This window comes from Lotus japonicus, chromosome 6, assembly GCF_012489685.1.
Source record: "Lotus japonicus ecotype B-129 chromosome 6, LjGifu_v1.2".
Classification (NCBI taxonomy): domain Eukaryota; kingdom Viridiplantae; phylum Streptophyta; class Magnoliopsida; order Fabales; family Fabaceae; genus Lotus; species Lotus japonicus.
The window spans coordinates 11,139,030-11,160,670 of record NC_080046.1 but is presented as its reverse complement, the minus strand read 5'-3'; the positions used below and the strand labels follow the sequence as shown (position 1 = coordinate 11,160,670).

General features: G+C 35.8%; 1 protein-coding gene across 1 annotated transcript; it reads right to left on the bottom strand.

The window, feature by feature from the left end:
* Positions 1–7,302: 7,302 nt before the first annotated feature.
* Positions 7,303–20,705, bottom strand: LOC130724899 (protein INVOLVED IN DE NOVO 2-like). Its single transcript, XM_057576166.1, has 17 exons — positions 20,536–20,705; positions 20,271–20,432; positions 19,655–19,803; positions 19,193–19,399; positions 16,551–17,490; positions 15,968–16,149; positions 14,759–14,848; positions 14,379–14,666; positions 13,641–13,850; positions 12,323–12,556; positions 11,246–11,429; positions 9,464–9,509; positions 9,148–9,382; positions 8,459–8,662; positions 8,152–8,364; positions 7,858–8,084; positions 7,303–7,540 (listed from the first exon to the last, which is right to left on the bottom strand). The coding sequence occupies exons 5-16, from the start codon at positions 17,455–17,457 to the stop codon at positions 7,860–7,862; spliced, it is 3,018 nt and encodes a 1,005-aa protein (XP_057432149.1). The 5' UTR covers positions 17,458–17,490; positions 19,193–19,399; positions 19,655–19,803; positions 20,271–20,432; positions 20,536–20,705; the 3' UTR covers positions 7,303–7,540; positions 7,858–7,859.
* Positions 20,706–21,641: the final 936 nt, after the last annotated feature.

Genomic DNA, 21,641 nt, shown 5'->3' with positions numbered 1-21,641 from the left:
CAACGAAATCAATGATTTAGAGCCCGTGCATCGCACGGGTATAATCACTAGTGATTATAAGAAGATTGAAGTCAATTAAGACATGAGAGATGCGATAATTGTAGATAATAGACTAGATACAGTCTAAGACTCTAAGTAAACTTTTTTGGCACTGACACCTAATTATTTTCCATCACATTGAAAAGTATAATTTTAATTTAATTTAAATAAAAGAGGAATGTAATAGTTTCTCTTATATGATATCAAATGGTTAGATGTTGTGTAAAGTTCATATATGTTAAAAAAAAATGCTAGCACTAATTAACCTACCAAATTCTCTACTAATAAAATAACTGTAAGTTTCAAAGATCTATTGTTGCTCCCAAGTCCCATCATGGTCCAAAGACACCTGATTTTTTTAGATACTTTATAAAGTGTAGTAGTTAAAAACCATCACAATTCACATATGTCAATTTGTGATTTAGAATCCTCACTTGTCTATGAAGCATTACTGGTCTATAAAGGCGAAATAAGAACATCTGAAAATTAATATTTAGAGGAAATTAATAGTCAGAATAGAGACTCCATTTCGATCAATTCAATCAGAGCATATATGAAAGGTACTTCACATTTGCATCTCCATTATACCAGTAATTATATTTCTTCAATATTTAATTTTATCTAAATTGTTGGAGTGGCTAAGAGCATAAGTAGTCTAAGATATCATCCACATACATTCACCACAAAACCTTCAAGCAATGAATGAGTGAGTTCTTTCACTTATAAACTCTTTGACTCTTACTTACATATCCAATCATAATATGCTAGACAAGATGAAGAGAAAAATGAAAACCACAATAATCATCATCAGGGCCGGCCCTAAGCCTGCCCCTGGGCCTGTGCAGGTAGGCCCACAGCCCAGGGCCTCCAAAAAGAAGGGGCCCTAATTTTTTTTTTGGTTGGCACTTTGACCAACTAACCCACTTTGGTAGACCCACAAACAGATTTGCTTTTAATTTTTTTTGTTTGACATTTTGGCCCACTAACCGATTTACCCACCCATTTTAAACCCTAGTTTGTCCAAAAAAAAACCTAGTAATATTTTTAATTAGAAACAGTGAATGAAACACTGAAACTGAAACGTGAGGAGCACAGAGCACTGAAACATCAAAAAGACGACTTGAGTCACCCACCGCCGGTCCGCCGCTGCTTCAACCGCGCGTCCGCGCCCCTAGCCGTCGGCGCCTCTGCTTGCTTGCTTCGTTTTGCTTCTACAGTTCTGCTTCGTTTTTCTTTTTGCTTCAAGGTACTGATGTAGGAGATAATTTATCTCCTCCTTCATCCCTCAACTTCGGTACCCTTTTTCTCTCTTCAATTTCTTATTCTCTTTTATTTTAAAGTTTTTTTTTCTTACTTTGCATCTTGTGGGGATGAAAGGGATTGATGGAAAATTGAAAATTTTAGAAATAATTTATGATGCAAATTTTTACTGTTCAACTTGAATAATGCTTTTTTTTATACATCGGAAGATAACTTGAATAATGCTACTCATGAAGTTATAATTGATTTAACTTCAATAATTATTAATTGTTGATACAAATTTGTATCTTGTTTGATTATTTGCCCATGACCTCCAAAATGTCGGGACCGACCCTAATCATCATCTAATAAGTGACAGAGGCCATAAAATCATAACCTGCCAATGGCAGCTTTGATAATTCAAATAAGACAAACAAAACTGGACCTGGTAGAACATATCGTCTCCCGAAGACATTCAAAGAAATCATCTCCTTAGAAATAAATAGAAGATACACACATAAGTTTAAGAACTTCAACAATTTTTCCTCATCAATAAAGTTTTTTCGAGCTATAGGAAGCTCAATAATTCAAGCATACTTTCCTTCTCATTTCTCAAGTACATTCATATATATATATATATATATATATATATATATATATATATATATATATATATATATATATATATATGAAGTTAATCATATTCACTACAATAACATCTTCCTCAAGCTTTTTGGCATCTTAAAGTACCGTTCTTCAACTATTTCAACGCAGTGAACTGCTTCTATTTTCGGTTTGCGATACCCACGTTGTCGATTCTCAAATTCCAGCTTTTTCAATTGTTTCTTAAGCTGAATTATTGTTGTATTGAGTTGTTCATTTTGACCCTGGAATCGATAATCAAATACAATAAATTAAACAATATGTTTTTCTCACATTGACAAAGATAAATGCCTTGCCGTTTACAAAGCTTCAAAACAGGTAATGCAAACCTTGAGATCTTCAGCCAATTTCCAAATATTTTTATGCTCATTTTGTTGCTTCAGAGCAGCCATCTGAACAGAGCTCATTTGCATTAAATTCTGAAATCACAACAAATACCATCAATAAATAACGTCTTTCTAAAAACATCTGATATGCATTCAAACTGCAATAGATATCTTATATATAGCTCAAATAGAAAACTATAGAAGCATGCATTTCACAGTTGTACTGATTTTAACTGACCTTTTGAATTTCCTCAGTAAAATTCTTCTGCTGAAGATCATTCAGGGACTTACTGTCCTCAAATTCCTTGGAGATCTGCTCATGTTCTTTCATTATACATTCCATCTCATGGCTCATATTAGAGTTCATAACCTTCAATTGTTCTAGTTCTGAATTTAGAGAGAGTAAACAAAATAAAATACAGCAGACACATGTTAAATAATTTCCAACGATATTCTAACAGAAATTCATAATCTTGATTGAAGCCTGTAACAACAGCTGCAACAAAGTGTGTAATGAATGCTTTTTTTTAACAAGATTTTTTGAAGGTAAGCGTGACAAAGTTAAAAAAACTAATACTATTGCACATAGAACATACGTACCTTTCTCACATTCTTCATGCAGCGTATATGCATTGTTTGTCATATTGATGACCATGTTCAAAGATTTTCTGAGTCTGCTCATAATGGCAGCTTTCTCACTATGTTTTTGCTGCAAATCCATAATTTTTTTCTTCTGGCATTCAATTTCCTTCTGAAGGCTTACTGAAGCATTGCATTGCTGATTACTGGCATGATCCCCCTGATGAGTATGGTTTTGGTTCGTCATATAGCTACTTATTTGTTTTATTTTACTTCTGAAAAATCCATATGAAATAAGTGCAAAGACAAACACTGTTTTATATATATGTTTCATGGTGTGACCTTATGCATGAGTTCAAGCAGTGTAGCCAGCAGACTCGCTCTATATATATATATGAATCTTGGAGTGACCTTATGCATCCTATGAACTTTCAACTGAATCGTTGTATTAATGGAAAGTGACATTGATATGTGTAGCTTAGTGGGGTTGGAAATCAGGAAAAGACTCTAACACTTCATGTTGGTCCCATATCATTTATAATTTAGAGGGCCAAAGGCTCATTAATGATCTTATTTTAAATAAACCTTTCTTCTTCGCGTTAAATTGTGAATATTTAATCAATTTGTTATTGACAAAAAAAAAATCAATTTGTTACTGTTCACATAGAGTACTAACTTTTGTTGTTTAATTATAGAGGAGACGTTGAAATTTTTTATATACTATACTGCTAAAATATTTTCTAGTTACTCACAATATTCGTGATTTTCTAACTTACTCCTATGAAGAAGTGAGCTACTCCATAAGCAACAATGTCTAAAATATTTGGTAGAAAATTGAACTCCTAAAATATATTTTTAAGATGGGAGAAACTTAGATCAAGTTTCTTAAATCAATTTTATCAAGTTTACCAATCATGTGATGTCACATGTGCAACTATTTCTAAATATAAAAGTCATTTATTAAGAATTTATTGTCAAAATTTGAAAAACTACACATAAACTTGATATAATGGAGTTAAGGAACTTGATCTAAGTGTGGGTGTAAAATAATTTGTTATGAGAGATTTGCTCACTTAATGTGATTTCAGAGATTCAAAAAATTAGTCTCATGATTGCCGGCTGTAGAGTACCTTCGTGCAAAAAAAAAAGCTTAATTACTCCATTAGTTATGTTTTTCATTCACACACTGTCACTTCATATTCTCCTTCTTCATCATTATCTATCTCTTTTCTTTTCTATCATATTGACTCATCACATCTTTTACTTTCTCGTTTTTCCTTCATATGATCTCTCTTTTTTCTCTACTCCATTTTCACATACATGGGAGTGTGAATGAAACATAATTGATTAGTTAAAAATCAATATAGGAGAGCCAACAAAATCATTTATAGAAAGAGGGTTGTTCACATCACCATGAGTGATTTAACCCCACCATAGGTAGATCAATAGAATTTAAGACTCGGGCTTGCTTTTTGCTCTCCCAATAAATTAAGGCATACCAACAAACATGCACCAACTTGACACATACTACCTCCGTTCCTATTTAACTGTGCAGAGAAAGAATAAACACACATATTAAGGAGTGCAATTAATTTTGTTAATTTTCACAACAATATTATTTGTTTTCCTATTTCACCCTTTAGAATGTATTTTATATTTCCTCATTTATTGTTCCTGCAAGGGCATTTCTTGGAAAACATCATTAAATGCTCTCTTAAAACTCTAAGTGGACATATGTACATGAACAATTTTTCTTCTTCAAAGTGGATAGTTAATAAGGAACGGAGGTAGTACCTCCTTGTATCTGCACACCCTGCCAAATCGGCATCATTATAGGCAACTAAAGTAAGAGATTGGCCAGAAAAACAAACCTTGATGAGAAGTTTCTTGGCTTAATTACACTTTTGATCACCCACTTAACGCTAATGTGCAATCAAAGTTCCTAAACATCAAAAATAGCATTCCTGGTCCCTAAGAAAAATTGCAACCCAAACCTCTTGAGGTTTTAGTAACTTCTGGGTTCCCTTGAGGTTGAAGAAGAAAGGGGTGGTGGTGGTATGACATGTGTGGTGGTGGTGGTGGTTGAGGCAGGAGGAAGAAGAGTAGTGGTGGTTGAGGGAGAGGGTACAGTGGGGACTAAAAATGCACCATTTTATAAAATGTATTATTAAAAAATAATTTTATCATTTAAAATATAATAAAAGAATGTCATGTAAGCTGAAAACGTTAGCTTTTAACGGAATATGGACGAAAGACCAAAAGTGTTAACGAAGTGTAACTTTAGGGACCAAGAATGTTAGTTTTGAAGTTTAGGGACTCTGATTGCACATTCACATTAAGTGAGAGACCAAAAGCGCAATTGAGCCAAGTTTCTTTCAAATAATGTGGCGAAGAGCAGCCAAGTGAAGATGACAACAAGTGTGCATGAATTGGCTAACTTGTACTATAAAGAAACATTTGGGCGTGTAATAGTAAAATAGTTAAGGCTACCCACCAATTGAATTGATGATACAATAAAGGATTAGGCAAAAGATCACCCTCATCGTGATATAGTATTTGATATTAACTGCGTTAAGAGACCCTCTTGGCCCAACCCTAGACACTCTAAGATCCTTTTAATTACAATTTTCTCCAGACCCCCGGAGCATGAAAAAAAAGGCTCGAATGGTACGATCCCGCTGTCACCCTAGAATGAAAGGGGTGATCTCGTAGTTGAGAAGAGTACCAACAGACTTGTTGGGGAGAGTCACGGCGATGACCCATGGGGCAAGGCTGATGGGAGACACCAAGGAGATCCTGGACACCACATCTTAACCCAAAACCTTAAGGCATTAGGTTTATGGGTCCATCTCCTTATAAACTCTCCCTCTCACCTTGACTTCTCCGATGTGGGACTTGACTCTGACACTTGATTCCAACAATCTCCCCCTCAAGTGTGAGTCCTTCAACCACATTACCCATGGTCCTCCCGTCTGCGGAAGCTATCCTCAAGTGTGAGTCCTTCAACCACATCACCCATGGTCCTCCTGTCTGCGGAAGCTATCCACCTTGCACCAACGGAACCCGCCGCCTAGCCACACTGCTAGGAAGACTTTCGACACAATGAGCCGTCATGGTCCCACGAACCATTGGCTTTGATACCACTTGTTGGGGAGAGTCACGGCGAGGACCTATGGGGCAAGGCTGAGGGGAGACACCAAGGAGATCCTGGACACCACATCTTAACCCAAAACCTTAAGGCATTAGGTTTATGGGTCCATCTCCTTATAAACTCTCTCTCTCACCTTGACTTCTCCAATGTGTGACTTGACTCTGACACTTGATTCCAACAAGACTGAAGACTAGCCGAAGAAACTTACTCTTTGGTATACTTGTGTTGATTGAGAAAGAACACTTTTGGAACCAGAATGAACCTTAAGACCCAAAATATAGAGAACATACCCAAGATCCTTCATATCAAAAGAAGCTTGTAATTGTTGTTTAAGAAGTTGTATGCATGCTTGATTAAAGCCCGTGGTCGAAATTTCTCAAACGATGCTCGAAAGCTTGCCTTCATCCATATAAGGAACGTTTGTGTTTCACATGGCTTCAGAGGAAGAAAACAAGCCTCGAGGGGAAGTCATATGAATATCTTCTGCCAAATCAACATGAAGATAGACATACTTCACATCCATTTAATAGAGTTATCAGCTTTTAGATGTATCCTTTACAAAGTTATTTCCTTAAATCTCTTGTTTAATTATAATGGAGCCCATTAAATTTATATTAGCTATGATATTTTCTGGAAACGAAATTGAATTTCCCGGTTTCAAATCACTGAATTATGAGCTCATTTCACCTCCCTTGCTCCTACAAGGCCATCTCAAACTTTTCGGTTGTACCTTGAAGGATGCTGATAACCATGTCCTTCCTTTTTACTAGTATCCTTGGTCTCATTTTAAGCTTATATCAAAATTATGTTGTGATGCACTTATATGGTCTCCTACTTATATCAAAGTTATACTTCTATTTACTTGATTCTTTCTTTCTTTAAAAAAAAACTTGATTCTTGATTATTTGGATGTTAAATGAATCAACCAAGAATCTGGCTCCCTATTAGTGATGATTTTGTGAATTTAACTAGTTAAGTTTTGTTAAATATCCATAGTTTGTTTTAATTTGAATTTCCTTAGTGAATGCAGGGCAGCAAACTCTATTGTAAAATCACTAAATTTGTGACCCTCTATATTTAACTGCGTAGAGTTCTGATTAGGGCGTTAGTCGTCAACTTCCAAGCAAAAGAGGATTGAACTCACTTGGAATCCATAAAGGGTTTTCAAGTAACAAAAGGGTCTTATATTTCTAAAATACGTCTTCGTTGGGTCATGATCACCAAGTGACAGTAAAATATAATCATATACCAAAATGCCAACACAAAAAAACATGCTAAAATGAAGGCAAAATAAAGCTGTCCAAGTTTAACATAAAATGCCTTCTTCCACGATTGAGATAGCGCAAAGGTTCTGTCAAAATGCTAATGCAGTTTAATTCTCAGCAAAAAGCTCATAGAGTCTAGTAGGGAAACCAACCAGTTCAACATTATTATAAGTTACTTAAAAACTACACACAACCATTAAGTTCGCAGTTCGACTAATTTGATGAGTGCTACCCAGCTCCGAAGCTTCATTCTATCTACGAACACAGCATGTTCAACCCTGTAATTCCAACATCAAACAACCTTTCAGCAATAAAATTCAATATTACATGACACAGTAATTAGAATGATAACAGTAGCAATATTGAAAAAGCACAAGGGGATTCAGAATGCTATAAATCAACTAGTTTCTTGAGAAAACAAACCATCAAGAGAAATAAAGTTGGGCAACTTTAGTTATAGGTAACTAAAGCTACATATACCAATCAGCTTTAATCTTTTTGTTTCCAAGTTCTAGCTACACAATTTGTATGAAAAATGCAGTAACATAAATCCATTATATAGTTGTATACACAACAAAAGCATCACATTACCCACCTCTAGTGTCTCTGGCTCATTTTCCTTTTCCTGATAAGATCCTGAATTGCTTCTTTCAGAGTTGCTCTCCTTCCCTCTCTATAGTTCCATAATTCTTTGGTTACGTATCGCCCACTAGGATTATATTCATTGAACTCTACTAAAGCAGTCACAACAGCATTGTATGCCCCTTCACCAATGTCATTTTTGAGACCATTCAGCTTTTCATCGTCATCATCAATAATCTCCTGAAATTAAGAAAATGAAATTGTAGATTAAAACGAATCTATGTTGGACTTATTAACAAAGACATACCTTTTCTTTCCCTTCAATTGTGACAACTTTGAATGGATGCCAATTGGTGTCCTTCAGATAATCTGCCCACATTGAACTCAGTTCTGAAGCTCTCACTGCAGCTTCTTCCTCATTATATCTTTCCTTCATTGCTTCAAGGAAGGGTCTAGTGTCAATCTCCCCCATTCTCTTAACTCCAATACGAACATATTTTGACTTCTTCTCCATAATGTCCTACATGAGAGAAAAACATTATTCCAATATCATTCAAGCAATCTTTAAAAATTGAATGAAATTTTCAGAGAGTAATGTACCAGTATAGACTTACATCATTAATCAATTCATTTCGGGCTTCTTGAAGCTCATCAAAATTCTTGCGCTCTACAGAGATTAGGCAGTGGTTCAATGCATCTAAGTCTTCAAGTGACTCTTCCTTTTCACTTAAACCCTTCTGTAAAGCATCTATCTTCTTCAGAATTTTTGCATCTTCATCATCTTCCACATGCTTCAACTCATCTAATAATCCTCTCAGCTGCAGAATATCCAACTCCAGCTTTTGAGTCATATGTTTTAAAGGTTGAATTTCAAAAAGTCCTCCAAAACTATCTCTGAATTATATTTTAGTTCCCGAAATTTGGAACTGCCAAATAAGGGAAGGACATAAACTTCCTCCTCTCTAAAATCTCTCAAACAAAGGTTAAGAGGAGAAGAGAAAGGGCAAGCAGAGGTGTTAATGACAGAATCTGGGAGGATCTATTGTTGGGATTCCTAGTTTGAATACATGAAAAATCAGCTACACCGTACAAGAAAAAATCCTTTGCAGTTCACTATTTTTGCATGCATCCTAAGGCATTTTTTAGCAAATACAGACTCCATGTTAAAAATATTGAAGAAAAAATTAAATTTTTGGTTTTTATTGTTGTTTTTCAAAGAAATAATACATCAGGGTAGTTAAAAAAAATTAAAACTTTTCCACATTCCTGATTTTGATTATCTTTAAATCCATTATATACATACCTTTCCACATTCCTGATGCAGCTTATACTCTTTGTCAGTCATATTCATGACCATGTCCAGAGATTCTTTGAGTTTGCTAATAACTGCAGCTTTGTCATTGAGTTTTTGCTGCAAATCAACAATTTCCTGGCTCTGGGGTTCAGTTTCCTTCTGAAAGCTTACCAAACCCTCACATGGCTCACTGGAATCCCCTTCATGACTAGTGTTTGCCATGATCATGCAAATTTCAAAGTACCTGCAAATTTAGGAGTAGTTATTTGTTTGATTTTTGGTTTTGACAAACCCTAATTGAAAAATGTGCAAAGACAAATAATACCTGAGAAGAGTGATGAGTGTAGAATGAGTTGGAGCAATGTTGGAACCTTAAAAGCAGATGCTCTCACTTTATGGGTTCATGATGGTGACCTTACGCATTCAAAACGTTGCATTTCATAATTTCACATTGTTTACAATAGGTACTGTGAGAAATCCAAGAGTCATGATATACTCACACACTTTTTCTTTCTCACATATTACTTTCACATTCTTCCATTTTTTTTATCTCTTTTGTTTTTCATCACATCATTAATCATATCTCTTGTCCCTCAAGATTAGCTCAAATGGTAGGAATTATGAGACATAAGGGTTGGAGGAAATAAAGAAAAAAAGTTCAGAGTTCGAATCTTGATGGATGACTAATTTATTAACATTACTAACCATTAACGTTTACTTAAAAAAAAATAATCATCATATATTTCACTTTATTAAGGTAGATGATAAATTACTATATTATGAGAGACATTGGAAGAGATGAGGTAACCGCAAGTATGTTTAAATTTATGTAAGATAATTGGGATTGGTTGCACAAGCATTGCAAAAGCCTTGATAAAATGTGAAGCAAAAGCCTCGCTCCTCAAGCCAAAGTAAAAGGAATATACTACTTATTAAGCAGACGTGTGACGTATGCACTTTAGAACAATGGTACTTGGGACCTCTTTCTCCTTCCTTCAGGGAAATCTGTTGTTAGTTGCAGTTGGGTTTTCACTGTGAAAATTGGTCATGGAGACAAGGTTGATAGACTTAACCCCGATTGGTTGCGAAAGGGTACACAAAAATATCTGGCTTGGATTATGGTAACACTTTCTCTCCAATGGCTAAAATGGCCTCTATTCTAGTATTCCTATCTAGGGATGCTATTCTTCACCGGCCTCTTTACCAGCTTGATGTGAAAAATGTTTTCCTCATGGTGATCTGGCTAAAGAAGTGTATATGGAGAAACCTCATGGGCTTGTTGCTTAGGGGGAGTCATCTGGACTAGTATGTCATCTCCGTAAATCTTTATATCTGAAACAATCACCAAGGACATTGTTTGGTAGATCCAGTTTTGTTGTGAAGGAAATTGACATGCTATAATCTGCATTCTAAAATATATTAAAGGAGCTCCGGGAACAGTCTTTTGTATGAAGACAAAGGTCATGCACGAGTTGTAGGTTAATCTGATGCAAATTGGGCAGACTCTCGTACTGGCAGGAGATCCACTTCTGCCTACTGTATTTTCATTGGTGACAACTTGATTTCATGGAAAAGCAAGAAATAAACTATAGTGGCAAGATCAAGTGTAGAAGTTGCCATGGCCTCTGCCACCTGTGAACTAATATGGCCCAAACAGCTACTTAAAGAGCTAAGGTTTGGGGATACTACGTAGGTGACACTCATTTCTGATAATTAGGCAGCTCAGTCATAGAATAATCAATCAGAATAATTCAATCACGTTATTGATTGAAAGCTTCTTTTCAAGTCACAAAATAATAATAGCATGCGACGAAGAGAAACAAAAACACGCCATAGAATAGAATGGCACATTCCATTCACCAGATCCCACCAATCCAAACATAGCCATAGAGACAGGAAAATATAGTCATACCAAAATGCAAGTAATCAAACAAACATGCTAAAAATAAATGGTTAGTAAAGTAAGACAAGTTTAACATCAATGTCTTCTCCCATGCTTGAAATAGTATAAGGGCTGTCGCTATTGTTGCAGTTTGTTTCTCAGCAAGACGCCCATAGAACCCTAATTTCTAGTAAAAACCAACAGCTTATCATAGTCAAAGACAACCTTTAGGTTCGCAGCTTTGGAAATATGGATGCTTGAAACCCAGCTGTGATGCAGAAATTATCTCTCCAAATGCATCATGCTTGTTCCTATCACAAACATCAATCAACCTTTCAGCAATAACATCAACAGTTATATGACATGTAACTAAAACTGTATCAGTAAGGCTTAGTTGCAACTTCGGTCCCTGACATTTACCAATTCCACGATTTTAGTCCCCCACCTAATTTAATTACACGGATGGTCCCTGACTTTGCTGGTCGTCTGCAACATTAGTCCTTTCATTTATTTGTTAACGAAGAAGGTTTACGTGGATGGTCACTTAGCTGATGTGGAAGTCGAATTGGAGAGAGAAAGAGACCAGCAACTGATTCAATCTTCTTCCTTGCCTCCAGGGACTCGTTCGTTCTTTATCTCTTCCTTTTTCGCTCAATCTCAAGCTTCGAAACATCTTCCTCACGGTGCTCTGTTTTTTAAGGAGGAAGAGGGTAGAAGATGATCGTTGCAGGTCTCACGTGCAACTCGCATGCTTCCCTCTCTCTTCAGTCCTTCTTTCTCTCTCCAATTGGACATCCACGTAAGCCTCCTCCGTTAACAAATAAACGGCAGGACCAACGTTGCAGACGACCAACAAAGTCAGGGACCATCCGTGTAATTAAATTAGGTGGGGGACTAAAATCGTGGAATTGGTAAACGTCAGGGACCAAAATTGCAATTAAGCCTATCAGTAATCAAGTGAAAAGGGGAATCATGATCTGTCATATGTAAATTTCACATCACATAATCATGTTGAAATTGAGTCTGTCTCCTTTTTCATAAGTATTAAATAGGTGGGACCTTCTGAATATTTACAAAGAGAATGTTTCGTATGACAATGTTATGTGACATGAGATGATCTTAATAAGAAAAGGAGGGAGGGGATTCTGATTACTATAAATCAACTGGTAGTTTCTAAAGAAAACATCAAAAGCAGTAATCTATCCTTTTAAAAAACCTTCTTTGAGTTCTTGCAATACAGTTCATGAGAAAAATACAGTCGCCTAAATACATTATATAGTAACTAGTTAATACAAACCTTCACATCATTCCCCTCTTGCTTTTAACCATTTCCCAATGCTTCAACAGAACTTGCGCTCCTTCTTTCAGAGTTGCTCTCCTTCCCTCTTCATAGTTCCATAATTCTGAGGTTATGTATCGCCCACTGGGATTGTATTCGTTTATCTCTGTTAAAGCAGTCACCACTGCTTTATACGCCCCTTCACCGATGTCATTTTTTAGCCCATTCAACTTTTCATCGTCATCTTTAATAATCTCCTGAAATGAAAAAAATGTGATACCAGATAAAAAAGGGCATGCTTTAAGAGTTTTAACAAAGAAATTAGACAAAATATTGCAGGATAATTATAGATTAAAATGGATATGAAACCCTTTTAGATAAAATTGCTACTTTGTAAATAAATGTACTAAAGCAATAGGGGAAGAATGAAAGTTAAGGGTGAAAAGATGCTTATTAGCTTGGTATTCACTTATGCTCTAATCAGCATAATCTTCCCCCTTTATACATAGTATCCTTCCTTGTCCACTATGTGCTACCCCTTCCTTGTACAACACACCCTCGTAGCAAGGATCTATAAGAATGATACACGTAAAACTACTCACCCCACATAATGCTAATTGCATCATCATTTTCGTATTTGAATTTTGCAAAGTAAGCTGTTCAAACCTTTCCAGGTTTACAAAATATTGACAAGTTAGCCCCTTTTCATGATTGTCTGGCTATTCTTTTTCCTATTTGTCAAGCAACCAATTATACCAAAAGCTTAAGTTGTTGGGTAAGGGCCATATGAATGGTTTTATATTATATTTCTAACACGCTCCCTCACGCAAGAGCTCACTTGGGCTTGAAGCGTTGATAATGCACAGGCCCACCTACCATGTCCTGAAATTCCACTTTTGTTTAAAATAATTTGGGGGGGGGGGAGGTGGCAAGGATCGAACTCTAGACCACTTGGTCATAGAGGCTTTGATACCATATCAAACAACCAATTATCTCAAAAGCTTCAGCTGTTGGGTAAGGGCCAGATGAATGGTTTTATATTATATTTCTAACACTATTAATCCCCTCATGACATTTCTAATACTACAAACCTTCCTCTACTTCAATATACATCATATACTAAAGGACAAGGATCAATATAAAGAATGCCCTTAGCTTACACTAGGCGAAAGTTAAGAAGGCCTAATATAGCATTAATCTAAAGTACACTGACCTTCAAATATTCATTTCTTAATGAAGAGGTGATGAAACCAAATTTGATTCAGAGTGATATGCATTGCAATGAAACAGGTATAGTTCAGGATAAATTCAGGGGGACTTATATGTTTAACAAAGACATACCTTTTCTTTCCCTTCAATTATGACAACTTTGAATGGATGCCAATCTGGGTCCTTCAGATATTCTGCCCACAATGAACATAGTTCTGAAGCTCTCTCTTCAGCTTCCTCTTCATTATATCTTTTCTTCATGGCTTCGAGGAATGGTCCAGTGTCCATTTCCCCCATTCTCTTCAGCTTAATATGGGATCGAAATGACGTCTCTTTAATGTACTGCAAGAGAGATAAACCCATGATGAAAGTAATGTAACATACAAGCAGTGAATGGATGTCCAGTTATCAACATAATCACAGTTAGGTCTCATCTGCATAATCAGACCGGCCATTAATAACACTTTGAATAATAAATCAATTAGATGAAATGGATACAACGAGATTTTAATTTTTCTCTAGTCACTTTACTACCTTGCTCTGAACCATAAAAGATATCAACATAGAGAGACCAGATAGAAACAAAGAAGAGGTCAGAGGAGTGTTCTATAAGTAAATGTGAATTTATGCCACGTGTACTTCAACTCATAACACTTCAAACTCTAAAGTAAAATCAGCATACAAAACTGTTAGGATTAATTATATTAGGATTTAATCTATTTTAATTAATCCTAACAAAAACATTACCAGCCAATGATTCACATATGAAAGAAATATAAAACTGGATACTGTCGAACAGGTGCTCTTCCAAATTAATTAAAAGAATCAGTAAACTGGAAATGGAAAATATATCTGAAAATGCACACTTACATCAATCAATTCTTTTCGAGCTTCTTGCAGCTCGGTATTACTCCTCCTCTCTTTGACGATTAGTGTTTGGTTCAATTCATTTAAGTCTTGAAGTAACTCCTCCTTTTCTCTCAAATCCTTGTGTAAAGCATCCACCTTGTTCAGAACTTCAACATCTTCATCATCTTCTATGTGCTTCAGAACACTTAATGATCCTTTTAGCTGTTGAATCTCCAATTCCAGCTTTTGTTTCATGTCCAGTTGTTTTTGAAGCTGAATGATTTTAGCATGGAGTTTTTCTTTTTCTCTCTATCAAAATAAATTCAAATAACATTAAGCTACTCTGATGTTCAGGTGTACTGTTTTGGTCATTGACAAGCTTAATGACAGGTAACACAAACCTTTTGATATTCAGCCAGTTTCATAACATTTTCATCCGCCTTCTGTTGCTCCAGAGAAGCCATCTGAAGAGAGTTATTCTTCACTGCATTCTGCAGAGACAATAAATGCAGCAGAGTTAAACAAGGCTTGCTAAAGCTTTTTAAGCACACTATGATCTTGAAGATTTCAAAGGAACAACAAAAACATTATGCCAAGATTAAAGTTTAAAGGGTCCTTAAGCAAGCTTTTTAAGCTATTTGGATATCTAATAGAAAGTGTAATGGAATAGAATAAGATGAAAAGAAATGAAGAGGAATGAAATAAACATGTCACTCTATTGTTTGGACATTATTATTTAAAACTTAGTCAAATCTCTCAGACATTTTTCATCCCATACTCCTCAGTTGAAGGCAAAAATAGAAGAGTGTTGGATCGAACAGAATAAAATCATTTCATCCTTCCTACTTTAAACAACCCAAAAAATAGAACCTGGTAGCATCATTTCATTACATTCTATCAATCCAAAAGTAATCTTAATAGGAGTAAAAAGAGTAAAGGAAAAATAGAAAACGCCTGGTAAGAAATTCATTGGCATACAACTCTAGATTGGTGACTTTTATCCCCCCCCCCCCCCCCTCCCCAAATTTCATCTCATTAAAAGCATGGCTTATAAAAACTCAATGGAGTTCATAATTTTAATTGTATTCAATAGTAACTGTTGAATATTGGTTCAATCCATTCTACGTTCCTGTGACAAAACGAGGGATATGATCAATGTCTATGTCACAATCGCAGAGATACAAATCCAAGCACACATATTATAAGCTGCTAACAAGGATTTAATCATTATTAGATTCCCTTTCAAACTAAATGCACCAGCAATCCAGACACTAACTTGTTTTGGATTCATAGCCTTCAACAACATACTACTCAAACGGAAACCAGTTTCATCATATTCCCAGTATGTTCAGAATTAATTATCCATAAATTCAGCAGAAAAATAATTTTCAACCAATCATTTCATGATCATCAAAACCCATAAGTGGCAAAATGATCTGCCTTTGTTGCTAAGGCTTTCCTTGAAAGCAACGAAACATCCAAGAGTATCAACCATCTCAATAATAATTAATCAACTTTAAATAATAATGTAAATTCTCCATATTAATTTCACAGGATTCTCAATCAGAGCATGCTAGATGAGATGGATCAAAATAATAAAAACACTATACCTCTGCAATATCTTCTGCCAGCTTTTTTCTTTCACTTTCATTATGTGCCTCACGCTTTTCCAGTTCAATTTTTCGCAACTCGAGCTCGCTTTTCTGAGATTCCAGTTGCAATTTAAGCTTCTCATGATCGTTAGAAATTCTTTGTAAGTATTGCCTAGCACTTGACTGTATTTTCATTATCTCTAAAGACAAGGAATCATTGCATAAATCAAAGTTGTTAGAGCAGATCAGTGCATTTAAAAATAAAATAAAATAATTAAAAATCTAAAATGGAATTGCGGCATAGTATTCTTAAGAAATCAATTTATTGATGCCTGATTCTATGGTGCAACCACTGCAATTATTCAAGAAGTGAGCGGTTATGACTGGACCACCCACCCACTCTCCTCTCCCTACTGTCAAAATCAGATTCAACCCAGTGGGCAAGAAACTGCCACTCTGGAATCTGATGTGTAACCAAAGTACCAGCTGCACCATATACATGGGTTTCTAGTACTAGACATATAAATCAGAAGCACAACGACTAATCTAGTCCTGATCCAAATTAGGGAAAAGTAACTTAGGCTCAATAAAAATAGATTACCTTCATCATAAGCTTCAAAGAGCTTATTTTTTTCTGATATAGCAATCTCTATTTTGGCCGTAGTCTCAGAGCATCTTTCTTCTATCTCTTTTAAGTGCTTGTTTTTTACCTGTAAAATGTTAGTCAATTCGGACACTAGAATACCACTACGTCGAGCTTCTTCTTCAATGACTTCAGGTATGGTTTTGACATCGGCCTTCTTCTGCAGATGTTCCCCAATGACATTGTTCGTTTTGTTGTAGTCATCTGCTCGAGCAACCCAGGCATATAGACCAGACTTCGGTTCAGAATTAGCAAACCAATCCTTTTTTCCATGATGTTCTAATTCATATGCTCTTTCAAAGGCCAATGCATTCTGTAAGCCTAGCCAGCCTTTTTTGAATTCCACAAGAGCAGTTCCAGTGTGTCCTCGGAAATTCCACAGAGGATTGACTCGAACTAGATCAAAACCCCTGTTTCTGTAGTCATCCCTCAGCTTGGAACCAGTCGCCCCAACAATGCGTCCATCTTCTGTCTGTCTAGTGGGAATATTAACTACAATCCCAATACAAGGCCACACAAACTGCTCATCAGAATTAACCTGAGGATCACTTTTATCAGCAGGTTTTGATGGAACATCGCCATTCAGTAGATCCTTTTCCAAATATTTCGCTAAAGCCAAATGATTAGCCTTTTCTTTTGCCTTTCTCTTTTGTGAACAACTCTGACCCACCCCAGAAGCATGTTGAAGGAGTTCATTGTAAAAATAATCTTGTTTCCTTTTCTTAGGGCAGTATGGACAAGTGAAGGTCTCATCTGTGGTTTTCACATTCTGACTTCCACTTTTCAGTTCATCATAATATTTATCTTCATACTCACTTATTTCTGATTCACTTATATCAGAATCCTCGTCAGAGCTGTGAGCCATCACAGTTGTTCCTCGGCTTTTTTATTGCGAAACCTGAAAGACAAGCTAAATATTAGTACTCTGTTGTTCTCGTTAAATATCATATTCAAATCCTTGGAAAAAAACTACTCCTGAACAGACATTTCCTTAGAAACACTTATAGACGTTTACATTACAATTATTTCATAGAAAAGGATCCACCATTACATGAAACATTAATAATTAGAAAGCTACTTCAAATGTGAAACTTCTACTGAATACTAGACAAGAGATTAAGCATGTAAATACAGTCTGGAACCCGTCAAGAGTAAAATGATAAAAATGTAATTATAAATGCAAAAAGTCTAAGAAAAAAAACCATTCAGGCCAATAACAAGCAATTAGTTTCGCACAGTGGATGGGGCATCAGCGTGTTTGGATCTATGGTTTAACCTGCCACCATCAGTTCTCTCCATGTAAAAGCTACTCCAAACTTCTCTCAGAATCACTACTTTCCCTAATTTGAAACCTACCAGATTTCCATACACACATTTTAAGCAGCATTAAAACGTTGAAGCACACAGACAACCCCAACTTCACAGCCAATCACACAGAGATCAACAAACAACCCATTACTCCTAGTTAAAATTCAAAAAACCTGATAAAGTAATACCTTCTGATTCTAACAAAATGACCCACTTGTCTAGCAATAATCAAACCCCCAATGCAGGTTTATAATTCATTATCAAAATATCACAGGGAGCTTCTGGGGAAAAACAAAATTCCACTAAAATTAATTAAAAAAAGCACCGATAGCCCATACATATCAATCACCCCCGCTCAAGTTCACTCCGAAAACACGAGAAACCCGAAAACAAATTCAATTAACAGCGGAAGAAGAAGAAGAAGCAAAAATGACCAGTTATTATAAATGGGTGTACAGAGTAGAAAGAAAGCAAATGCATGAGGATAATTCCAAGTGACAAATGCGAAATGAAATGCAGAGATGAATTTGGACAAATTGGGTGAAAATGCAGGAGATTTTGACCTACAGGCAAAAATTGGAAGCACCCTCAAGCTGGATCTGGAGGAGGTAGTGTGACCTTGACACTCTTCACGAGAGGAATCGCAAGAACGAGGCGATCGGTGATTCTGAAAGTCTGATTATGGGGGTTTGACCCTCGAATCTTTCAGCTACTGTTACTACTGCTCACTGCTGACTAGGGTTTCGTGCTAATTTGTTCCTAATCTTATATGGTCTCACAACAGGGACACGTGGCGTTTGTGAAGGAGGTGGTGACGTGGAAGTTTATGATTGAAGCGTTTGAGGCAGGACACGTAGAGTGAATACATGTCAGGTAACAATCTGCACAGAATGCATGGTGACCCAACAATAGTAGTTGTCGCTCGCAATTGTGTGAAGAGTACGAAAAGAACCAAATTTAAAAATAAAAAAAGGACTAATTTCAAGCTAATAATTATGTCGACCACCAATGCACCACGCAGTTCTTTTTAGAGAAAAAAAAACAATAAAAATTAACTTCCACCAGTAATTAGTAATTACACTACTTAAAACAGCTCCAGAGCAGCCGCCTAAAGAGAGCCAATTTACTTTAAATTCTGAAATCACAACAAACAGCTTAACTATTAAATAATGCTTTCAATAGGCAATGCATTCAACCAGCAACCAGAAGTAGACAACCAGGTATATCTGAACACAACTATACAAGCTTCCCACAAATAAATCACACATCCAAAGATACCCACTTCAACATACCTTTCTTATTTCCTTAATAAAATTCTTCCGCTGAAGATCATTCAGGGACTTACTGTCCTCCAATTCTTTGTTAATCTTATCACGTTCTTTCTTTATACCTTCCATTTCATGACTCATATTAGAGATCTTGACCTTTAACTGTTTTAGTTCTGACTCATTTTGTTGCTTCAGAGCAGCCATCTGAAGAGAGCTCATTTGCATTAAATTCTGAAATCACAACAAATACCTCCACTATTAAAGAATACCTTCTATAGGCAATACATATCTTCCTACATACTAATTACAGATTAATGCATTTGGTATTTTAAAAGTGTAAAAATCATTAAATTCTTGCTGCATTTAGTATGTAGGAGGCTAGGAGGATGAAGTGGGAGTACAGCAACAAGAAATAGGCAACAGGTGTATATAACATAGAAAACGTAACTATACAAGCTTCCTACAATCCTTCTGATTTCAAGATACCTTTATTATTTCCTCCGTAAAATTCTGCTGCTGAAGATCATTCAGGGACTTACAGTCCTCCAATTCTTTGGTAATCTGATCACATTCTTTCTTTACACCTTCCATTTCATAACTCATATTAGAGTACTTGGCCTTTGCCTGCTGTAGTTCTGACGAGAAGTAGAGTGCAGACAGAATAAAATATAGCAAACATGTGAAATAATTTCCAACAATGTTAAATACAGGCAACTGCAGAAAGTTTAACAAAAAATAAGCTCGAATACACGGAAAGATCTGAATCATTAACTGCAGATAGTTTAGAATCATTAAGAAGAGAAGAAAAACAGCATGCAGAAGGGCATATGACAGTCAATCTGGACTCATGGAGAAAACGATTGAGCGAATTTAAAGTCTCGCATTTCTCAAATACAAATGCAAGCAGCTGGTTTGGAGACTCATTGACAAAAAAAAAATTGAAATATGAAAAATAAGTGATTCCTTTCAATATAGAATTCCTTTGTGGTCGACTATTTCTCATGCATCTTATAGCATTTCATAGCAAATAGTCAAATACAGGCTCCATGTAAAAAATTGTAAATATATTGAAGAAAATTAGAAAAATTGAAATTAATAGTACCATGTCCAGAGATTGTTTGAGTTTGCTCATAACTGCAGCTTTATCAATCATTATTTGTTTCTGGGGCTCAGTTTCCTTGTGAAGGTTTACTGAAGCATTGCATTGCTTACTGGCATTCCCTTCATGAGTATGGTTCACCATCATCATACAAATTCAAATTACCTGCATATTTAGAGTTTGATTTTACTTCTGACAAACCCTAATGAAAAATGTGGAAAAGAAAAATACTTGAATTGAAGCTAAACGGAATGGAACTGTGCAATACCTGAGAAGAGAGAAGAGAGAAAAAGCAATGTTGCAACAGAAAATGGAAACCCAAAAATTCTTTTCACGTTTGGATTGGAATTGTGAAAATCGCATTCACAACAGAAACAAAACAGCTACCCAAACATGCTCTTCAACTACGCAGAATCGATATCTATCTAATTTCTGAATTTGGTCCTTGTAATTATTTTTCTGGGTCCTCTAAAATTTTCCCATTTTTTTCTAATGTTAGTTTTGTTTTTTCCTAAAGTATGTATCCGGTAGCAAAGTAACCTTGAGACTAGTCTCTTGGCTCCCTAAAATCTCGTTAAATTGGTAGACATCTTCCAACAAATGTTTCTCTATAAGCACTTCTTAATGATCAAACCTAGACTAGATGTTTAAGAATCTCAATTATCTACTAGTTGTATTACACGGTGACGTTAGTTTCTTTGAGTAAATGAAACGAAAGTCCAAGTCATTAGACACGTGGCTTGTAGTCAAAATTCTTGACATGCAACAAAAAAAAGCTTCTCAGAGTTTTGAAAAATATCAGGCACCAAAACTTTGTGAAGGTTATACATAGTAGCACTTTGGGAGTTGGGACTGAAGAGATTTATCGACTATATTGTTCCAATTACATATATTACTTGTTTTACCATTTAAGCATAAACTTATGGTCTAGGAGGCAAGGCTTGAACTCATGGGGATGTATACAGATTTGTCGTCCTGCTTAGAGATGTTCATAGTCAAAAAGCCAATTGATGAAATGTTCAAAAACTGATTAAGCTTGAATGAGATTGTCGTATTCACGCATGAGAATCAAGAATCAAGTGCTGAAGTTTGTTGATCAGAGGTTTATCAACAATTCTGAGTACTCGACACAGTTCTGACATTGGTTACCATACACTTTGTTTAGTAGGATAGAGAGAGATAGAGAAGAGAGAGTAGAGAAGAGAGAAGTTGAGTAGAGAGAAATAGGTAAGAAATAATGTACACTTTGTTTGGTAGAGAAGAGAGCGATAGAGAAGAGAGAGTAGAGAAGAGAGAAGTTGAATAGAGAGAAATAGGTGAGAAATAGAGTAGATTTATAGGTTGTTTGGTATGATAAATCATACCTTCACTCAT

Excerpts from the sequence above, each read along its gene's own strand:
- LOC130724899 (XM_057576166.1), bottom strand. The coding sequence starts at position 17,457 with ATGGCTCACAGCTCTGACGAGGATTCTGATATAAGTGAATCAGAAATA. Across the intron at positions 13,851-14,378 it reads CTCGAAAAGAATTGATTGAT|TACATTAAAGAGACGTCATT; the intron begins GTAAGTGTGCAT and ends TCTCTCTTGCAG. Across the intron at positions 8,663-9,147 it reads TGCATCAGGAATGTGGAAAG|CTGAGAGGATTATTAGATGA; the intron begins GTATGTATATAA and ends GATATTCTGCAG.